At 51.2% G+C, this 9,577-nt stretch overlaps 1 protein-coding gene across 1 annotated transcript; it reads right to left on the reverse strand.

The window, feature by feature from the left end:
- Nucleotides 1-89: 89 nt before the first annotated feature.
- LOC119107775 (ataxin-3-like) lies at nucleotides 90-8,774 on the reverse strand. Its single transcript, XM_037231323.1, is given in 9 exon segments — nucleotides 90-899; nucleotides 1,349-1,478; nucleotides 1,614-1,774; nucleotides 2,203-2,357; nucleotides 6,337-6,392; nucleotides 6,394-6,474; nucleotides 6,978-7,142; nucleotides 8,020-8,112; nucleotides 8,406-8,774. Coding segments are annotated over 8 exon segments (873 nt in total). The 5' UTR covers nucleotides 8,044-8,112; nucleotides 8,406-8,774; the 3' UTR covers nucleotides 90-798.
- Between the last annotated feature and the right edge of the window lie 803 nt (nucleotides 8,775-9,577).

Genomic DNA, 9,577 nt, shown 5'->3' on the forward strand with positions numbered 1-9,577 from the left:
TGACCTGCCTGGGTCACGTCGATAAAGTCAAAGTGACGAAATAACAGCGGCAAACAATGGTTCACTCGATCAGGAGACATTACCATAGCATTAACGAAAGCTTTCAGTGTATTAGTCATCGCATCACTCACATTAATAAGACACAGAGCGCATTAAATGCGTTTAACAGCAGCACAAAAATAAACACCTTATAGTACGATAACGATGGAGTATGCACGCCGCCCACAGCATGTTGCACTGTTCGCTCGGAAGTGCGGGGCCGCACACAAGACCCCAGCGGACCCTGGTCGGGCGCGTGAAGACTGGGCCCACGCCAGCGCTGCGCGGGCAGGCGAGAGGGCACGCGGGCTCGCTCCAAAGCGTCGTGACCCCACAACGGTCCGAGTCGCGACGCAGGTGGTCTGGGAGAGAACTGGCAGCTGACTGGGCTCTACAGGGCGGGAGCGATGGGCATTGTCAGGACACGCAGGGCTAGAACCGTGTCTGCCTCAGGTTCACCAGCGCGCTGCTGACGTCTGCAATGTAATGCATCCGCCACAAGCAGCTGAAGCTGGGTTCTGATGCATCGCTGTCAATCCCAGATCACAGAGGGCGGGGATAAGACGCTAATATTTGACAATCTCGCCGGCGTCATGAAATCTCGTCTCATAGAAGAGAGTTAACTTCCTCACGCTGCATCATGCCGCCCGGTCACGACTGAGTTTGTCTTACCGCGATCCTCAAGACTCGCATTCAAGGTAACAACCGTTCCACCACGTATGGGCGCTCAGCAGAGCTCGTACCAGCAGGCTGCGGCGCCTACGGCGGCGGTCGATCCCGCTGTACCCGGTCTAAGAACGCCTGGCGCTGGGCCCGGACCTCGCTGATGTCGGGAGGGCGGGCCGGCGCGGTGCTGCCGTCTGGTGGACAAGACAACTCGTGTTCGCTGCCGACTGCGTAGCAGAAGAACAATACGGCAGCCCGTGTGGCGTTAGACAAAGTGCGTACTCATGTTTTACATGAGCGCGGCGAACCATTTTCCGGAGAGCCACTCTGCTAGATATGCAGGCCTCTTGCGTCTTTAAATCCATCCTCCGCAGGAATTTCAAAGCAGTTATTCCCAGCGGGCCCGCCGTGCGTCTAGGTAATCTCGGAGATAAGGGCGCTAGCACGACTCGCGTCTCGTCTCAGTCTAAAGAGAGCGACGAATACACCACCCGTTCCCGCACCCGCCAAACCGCTGGTAACGGTGCACGGTTGACATTGGCACACCGGTCCTCCCACGCCCAAACATCCTTTTTCTCAGCCACGCCCCCCCCCCCCCCCCTGCAACAACAACCCTCCCCCTCCCGTCCCGGCATCTACCAACCTTCCAGACTCATCCTGATGGCTGCCTGTAGCTGTTCCTCCTCCGCCTCGTCCTCCGCCGGCGGCGGTGGCGGCGCGGACCGACCGTCCTGCGCCAAACTGGCGGCCAGCGCCGCCTGCAGCTGCTCTTCCTCCGCCTCGTCCTCTGCCGGCGGCGGTGGCGGGGCGGGCTGGCCGCCCGGCGCCAGACTGGCAGCCAGCGCCGCTTGCAGCTGTGCCTCCTCCGAGTCCGATGCGCCGCGCGCGTCGCCGTCCAGGCTGGCAGCGAGCGCGGCGCGCAGCTGGGAGTCATCGCCGGCCAGCGTCTCGATGGTGCGCTGCTCGGAGAGCAGGCGCGGCTTCACCGCCTGCGTGACCGTCGTCGTCTGCAGCAGGCGGTCGGCCGTGCAGGCCGGCAGCATGCCCAGCACGATGAAGATGGAGTAGCCTGCGGCGGCGCGACGGCGGCGGTTAGACGAGCGGCGGCTGGCGCGCGCCAGAGCCCCGACACGAGATGGTCGCTCACGGAACACAGGCAGGAAAGCGGCAATGGTTGAGGAACGCCGCGGTGCGTCACACACACCGAAATGCCACACGACTTCCTGCAAGAAGTATGAAACATGCTCAGACGAGATCGACTCTGGACACATATGCATTTAGTGTTGGGGGCAGCATGAGGGCCCAGAATAAAATTATCTGCTGCAGCAACAAGCAGCAGACATCTTTGATGCTCAACGACATCGTTGACGCGCCAGACTACATCAAATCTCTGCTCTGGGCTCGGGCCTTGTCCAGACCCGCGCTCCACATTGGTCGCCTGACCGGACCGCGACCGGGAGCCGCCGCTCCGCCCGCCGGCGGGCGGCCGTCGCGCACCCTCCTGAAGCAGCTGGGCCATGAACTCGGAGAGGTACGAGTCGGAGAGCAGCTCCGGGCCGGTCAGCAGCGAGTTCAGGTTGAACCACTGCCGGCCCAGCCGCCGGATCGTGAACCAGTGGTCCCGGTAGTTGCAGATGTAGGCGGTCTGGCCCCTGTGGTGACAACACACACACTGTCAACGGCCGATAGCAGGCCGTGAGACGTGGACGGTATGAGAGGGTAGCTCGGTAGGAAGATGTGCGAGGAGGAGCGGCACAAAATACATGCAACCACGGTCGTCTGCCGTTTTACATAGTGGTGACGTAGTGGGTGGTGTCGGAACTGCCACTGATCACGGTCTGGTTTTTCCAAGGGAGAAGTGACCGCGTGGGATGTTACCTCCAGGCGGCGTCCGCAGAGTGGCTGTAACGACGAGTGGCTACCAAATCCCTCAACATCTGGGAGCAGGCGCCATTTATCTCCCCATGCAACACAATAAGGTATGTGTTTCGCATTCCAAGCGATTAGAAGTTGTGAAAGTGGGTGGATGAAGGAGATGAATCTGGAACCATCAGTAAACACAGATGAGAATATTCACACGCGGCATCCACAGAGCGGCCGGCTATCGTGACAGGTGATAGTATCAGCACATCTAACTCTTCACATGTGGCAGCAGTTGCATGCAACAGAAACGACAACGGACTGTATCCGCGCTTGGCGCTACCCACGAGTGGCAGAAGCGTGTGACACCACCCACGAGTGACAGAGGCATGTGACACCACCCACGAGTGACAGGGGTATGTGACACCACCCACGAGTGGCAGAAGCGTGTGACACCACCCACGAGTGGCAGAAGCGTGTGACACCACCCACGAGGGACAGAGGCATGTGACACCACCACAGTGACAGGGCGGGTGAACCACAACGGTGACAGGGCGTGTGACCACTCCCATGCAGAGGTGACACCACCAGGCGCAGAGGCGTGACTGTCACCCACAGAGACACGACCCTCCCAGTGAGAGAGGCGTGTGACACCACTCACGAGTGACAGAGGCGTGAGACACTACCCACAAGTGGCGGAGGCATGAGTGTGGCCAAGTTCTCCTTCCCATCCCACACTCCGCCATCGCCATGTTTAACCGCAGCCACAGCCGACGGCCTCCGCGGTCAATGCGTGCCCAACCGGCGACCTCGCAAGTTCGGTATCACAGGAGCTGCACATGGCGGCGCTGGCAGGGCTGGGACCCTGTCAGCGCCGGCCAGACGGTATCACAGCTCACACGGGCCACACACGACCGGCCTCCGCTGGAGTACTGACGAACATGTCACGTGGTGTTGACGCCAGTGATGTCGCGGGCGGACTGGACATTCCTCCTTGCATTGTTATTGGAGCATCCTTGAAATCAACTTCAGGTAAATGGACATCTGATATGTTTTTATCTCAATATTCACATGAAAGGAGAGGTAAATTGCAGTGATAACGCGTTGTTGCAAAAGCATGTCAGCTGATCAAACAACATGCATGCAAGTGTGTTCAAAATAGTACAGCACACTCGGTGCACCAGTCGCTGCTGAGCGTACTACGGTGGTGTGGTCAGTGGCTGCAGACCTCAGCCCGTCAAAAGCGCGGCTAGCCGGGCAGTGCCGCCGAAGCCGCAGCATTTCCCGGTGGATGGCATGGAGACTCGCTGAGTCTGCAGCCTCGCTAGCAATCACATGGGGTATTGGAAACATTCACTCCGCTATCGCCGCAACACCAAATCTATCGCCCGAAGCATAAGCACTGAACAAAACAACGCAATCCGCCAACCGGACTTTGCCTTACGCAACCGCGCCTTCTTATAAAAGTCCGCATCGATTCGAAACCTCCTTGATTTGCGGTCGGTCAAGTGAAGTAACCAGGCGACACCCACGGCCCGCCGGTCCCAAACTGGAAATCCTTGACACCGTATCCGCATTACGTGATGCAATCAGAACTGCATTGCCCTAAACGTACGCTGGGTGGGGACACATCATTATAAAACAGCCGATCACATGTACATTATGGAAAGAACGGCGGCTATCAATGGCAACTGGGAAACAACCTACGAAACGCTGACAGCGTACTCGCGGCAAGTGCACACAACTCCGTGCAACACGATTGCAATCCTTGCTGTCATTCACGAGCGTAAGAGCGCATGGAAGACCTTTCAACTGGCCGGAAGACTTAGTGCCACCGACTAGCTTTTACATCTCACGCCATCTTACACCAGCACAAGCTCTCAGGAACACAGCTAGCCAAAATATCCCCTATATTTGTTCCGACCAGCCCGTAGTAATACTGTTCTCGTTTCATCCCAGCAGCCACAAGCACACCGATCCGTAGAAGCATGGTAGGAGTGTGTGGCGTGCACGCTATGGCAGGCATCTGACCTTTTACTCCGCGGCATTGCACAACCACCGTACCCACAGTACTGCAGCAATGTTTTGCTTGCGATTGGTCTAAAAGAGTGCACTGCCGATGAGAGGACTTGATTCTTTGGAATCTTTATGTTGTCGTTTATTAACATACATAATAATATACAGCTAAGGATAATGAGTGTTATCACCGCTAGTCCAGCCTTCTCTTTATATAAAGATTTGATTCTACAGATTCGATATCCAAATAAAATAGTAATCGCTTGATATAAGCACAGAAGGCCTTCAGCTCCTGGTTTTGTCAGCATTATGGACCTTAGAGGTCTTATGCCAAATCAGCGATCAACATATCAGGAGGTAATGGTTAAACGACAATATGGAGTATGTGTTATTGGGGCTTTACGACGTACTCAGCTGCTGAGACTATATGGCGTCGCCTGCCTCTCACCCTGGCAGGAAGGGCGAGCCGCGGGGAATCGAACCCCGTACCTCTGGTTTCTCAGACGCGGACAATATGGAGTAAACATTGGTCATATTAATAGTACTTCACATTTCAGGCCGTGCCTGTCATCACGAAGGCGAATCTTACATCACATGTATCATAAGTTTCTGCTTGCCTCTGCCACCAGAAGTTTCTGCCAGCCGTGTAACGAAGCTTTGCTCTACAATGTCGCTTAATCAGTACCTCCTGGTATACTGAATGTCGGAAACCCAGCCTATGATCTCTGAACTAGGCAAATAGCCGAGGGACCCAGCACCTTGCATGCTACCCAAAGATTCACTACAGGTTTGTTGCTCGCCTCTTTCTCATTAATTGCAGTTAAGTCGTGCACTTCATTGTCTACGTCCTACAGCCAACACGCATCCTCTTGTGAGCTGATAAACATAACACGCTTTCAACTTTCGCAAGTAAAGTCAATTTATGCCTCAAGTTCAGAGTTCCCCTGCTGAGTTAACGACCTTAAATATACCAAGACCTACTGGCTTAACGACACCGCAGTGTTAAATAGCAATTCAATCGACGGTGCTCAGTATGTCAAGCTGTGCCCCTGCTCACGAGTCCTCAAGGGTCAAAGAGTCAAGGAGTTCTAAATAACTTTCAAAAGTCAATAGCTCGTGATCGTGAGCATAGCTCGAAATTCCGCGTATCGTCAAAATACTCGTCGTTTATCACTGCGACGTCGTTTAACCGGTATATCCTGGAATATTGAACGCTCTTACGTCAACCTAAGACCTTTGAACTCGTGATGCTGAAAAACGGGGGGCTGAAAGCCTTTCTTATATCAAATATGATCAGTTTGCTGAAATGTGTATTAATGTTGCTTTTATAATAGCATGAAGGTCCCTTTTGGCGGCACCAGATCAACCAAACATCCAAGCTGCATTCCAGTTTCTTCAATTTTGTGCCGTTTTTGCCACCAGTAGCCACTGTGAGCCGGTTTTGACCGGTTAAGCCAGCAGACAAAACAATGTCAGACGACACCACGGGCCATTTCGTGCTGGCAGCCAACACATCCTCTTATCTCAAAAGTTAACAGCAGTCGCATACACCTCAAACTTCAACCATCACAAGCAGCTGCAAAGGACATCACCTCCTTACGTGAACATATGGCATCATGAATGCCCCCAGATCACTTGCCAGTCTCAAAGATCTCCTTGTTGTAATATCTGTCGGTGATTATTACAAAACAGCGCGCGATCAGTCAGTGTTCTGATGAGCATTGGCGCGCGCGAGCGGCTATGTGGCGGACTCACACGAGGTTGGCGCGGGCCTGTGCGGCGCTGGCGTCCGAGCTGCTGAACGGCACCAAGGTCTAGGTCCCAGACGCGCAGCGCCGCCGAGATCACCTGCACCGAGAAGTAGCCGCTGTCGTCCATGTTCTGTGAGCCGGCCTGCCGACCGACGCACCCAGCGAGCGTTAACACGCCGGCCGGGTGAGGTGTCACACAGGTGTCACGCAGACCTGCACCAGAGGCAGCGGTGTGAAAGGTCGTGTTTAGGTGAGGAAGCATACACCGCAACTGGAAAATGCACAAATTGGCACACAACTCACAGGACATTCAGCTTGGATGTGATTTACAGAACTGTTCAGAAGAATTCCCGGTAATGTGGATGTTACGCATACTTCTCTCCAGAGCACCTTTACACATATTCAACAGCATTTTGTTGACTGAACGTGAGAAGTCGTAGCAGACGATGGGTGTTTTGAAAGTGCAAGCTGTTTGAGAATGTCGGAGACTGCGGTTTGGATGCAAAGGAGGAGCGAGGCGGACGATACGCTGCCTCTCCTTCTTGGTAATTGGGGTCACGCGATTCATATAATCATCACAGAAGAAGGCAATGAGTGGAATATTATGTGGTCTGCAGAACAGCCTCATCATAACACTGAACTCACACTGACGAAGTTTCTGTACTCCTCACTATCTACGCCAGCCTCAGACATCCTGGTCCTCTCAGCCTCGTCCATCTGCTGAGCCAAAGTAGCCAGGTCCACAGCCGTGAAGAATGATCCTTGGAGGAGGGCATTCAAACAGTGCTGAGCACATAGCGAGCCCTCTTGCTGCAACAGCATGGAATGTGTAAGCATGCACCTGTATACAACAGCTGAACACAACAAACCTTAGCAATCTACAATGGCTCAAAGGTAGGGGCTCAGTGCTGTAGAGCAATAACTTTACTTATGAACAACCACTTCCAATGCAGAAAAACAGCACATACTTGCACCAGCACCATTCAATGCCTTTTCTCATTTGTTTTATACCCAATATGCTAAATGCATGTTATACCAGCTGGGCATATCTCTTCAACTGCACTGTCAATGGGTCTATTATTCAGGCTCAGACCATATCAGCTATTGAGAGATAACACTGCATACTTCTTAAAGCACATATAGCCCTATATTCATTTATTCATGCACAGCTCACTGCCTCATCTATTTTCCCACAATATCTTTAATTATTTATTTACCATAAGAATAAAAAATGCATGTAAAATAAAATATGGGGCAGGGAAGAGTCCAATAGCAAGTGAGATAACCATGCAAAGAGCTCTCTTCAATCATGGCTTTAAATGAATGTTGTCTTTATATGGAAGCCAGCACAATGGGCAATTGCCACATAGCATTATTTTGATTTAGTGGCAGCTTTCACCAAAGCATTTTTGCATGTCAAATAATGTCACAGGACTATGCCTGGTTTGGCTTCATATTTTTGGTTGTATGACTGCACTGTCATGGCATGCCATGCTATTGTGTATTTGTGTATATTTGTGGATTAATGTATATTGTTTCAAGATGAAAACCCACTTGCCTGCCACAAATTGGTTTCAGGACCTGCTGTTCTACTGGCCAAGGTACATGAATGAGAATTTCTAGCAAGAAGTTGTGTGATGTAAAAATGCACCTACTATAATACCATGCTAGAAAAACAACCACTTGCCTTCTCATGAAATATTGCATCCATTCTTCCTCCAAGATACTTCAAAGGAAGTTCAAAGTAGCAACCTTACAGGGCAAAAACATGTGGCAGCCCCTGCAACACAATGTCATGTCATTATACCCTGTCATAATTATCAGCAGCTGAAAGTACACAGGTAATAGCTAACTGAAAGACTGCATGGCATCAAAGTTGAAGAAAGCTTGTCCACATAAATGGTTATGTTATGCAGGCCCCATGGTCACTTGATAAGACCAAAATGTACTCAGCCAGGCTGCAAAAAACTATGGTCAGTGTGTAAGACACCTATGAGACATTGGTGCACTGAACTTTGTGTTGATGTACACCAAACTGGTGTCAGGAGACATTGCAGTGAATTTTTGACTTACTTTGCTGCTCAGAATGTTGTGGGTTAATTTGGAGCAAGCCTCCTTCTTAGCACCATAATTCCCTGAAATATTGGCTATCCATTTGATGCAACTGATGGCAACTTGCACCGAATCGAGGGTGCTGGAGTTTACGACGTACGTGCGCAGAAATTTCGGGCGCGATGTCGCTGCTGCGTCGGACATGTTCCGGCGAAAGGTGTATTTTTTACAGCCTGGACTACTGGTACCAGCATAGCATAAGTATTCAAGTCACCACATTAGATAACAGTACATCAAAGCCACCGTTGAAATCCGATTCAAATCATCGTGAACATAATATACAAACAAACGCGGCGAAACGACAGCCTCTGATTAGCAATACGGCTTTGCAATCACCGTCGTTACGACGCAGGACTCTCCACTGCACATTATTTATTTATTACATCGACAACAATGGGATGAAAACCGAAGCATCGAAACTTGTGCGCTATAGACTGTCGTATTTTTATTGTTCCTTATTAGATGTGGACCATGCAAGTATCTTTATTTTGTTTCAAACGAACTTTTACAAACGGCTGTATTTCTTGTGCATTTAGGTATCAAGATATTTAACTCTAAATAAAACTTTAAGGTATTTTACTCATTTAATACACCTTGCTTATCAAACCACACATTGCTTTCATCAATATCTCGAAAAACATTTTACTTTCATCATTTTAAGTACCAACTGCACTCATTAAATTCATTAATATTGCCATCACTAAAGTACTTAGAACATTTCCAGTAACTTTTTAAATAAAAGTATGCGCCCTTGAGTCAGGTGAGAACCCATCGGGAGCTGTGCGTGGTCTGTTGGGAATTAACATGGAAAGGTTTAAATCATGACTTGAACTCAACGCAAACTCCTGCACGGCGAAGATGGCATGGAGCGTGGCAAAATGCTTTCGAATCGGGTGGTTGGATGTGTGTAAGTACGTGTCATTTACCAACTCTACACTCCCATAACCTTCCGCTTCGCGTCTCTCCGGTCAAGCGGCGGGGACGCGGGCTGGCCGGCTGTCGGCGAGCGCCGCCCGCGGCTGCTACTGTGCTTCGGACAACTTGATGATGACGGTTGGCGTGTGTGCCAGGTTAGATAGCAAAAGGTAATGATCTGTCAATAGCGCAGCACCGCAATACAGTATTATAAACCA

This window comes from Pollicipes pollicipes, unplaced genomic scaffold (genome assembly GCF_011947565.3).
Source record: "Pollicipes pollicipes isolate AB1234 unplaced genomic scaffold, Ppol_2.1 Scaffold_6686;HRSCAF=7923_pilon_pilon_pilon, whole genome shotgun sequence".
Classification (NCBI taxonomy): Eukaryota; Metazoa; Arthropoda; class Thecostraca; order Pollicipedomorpha; family Pollicipedidae; genus Pollicipes; species Pollicipes pollicipes.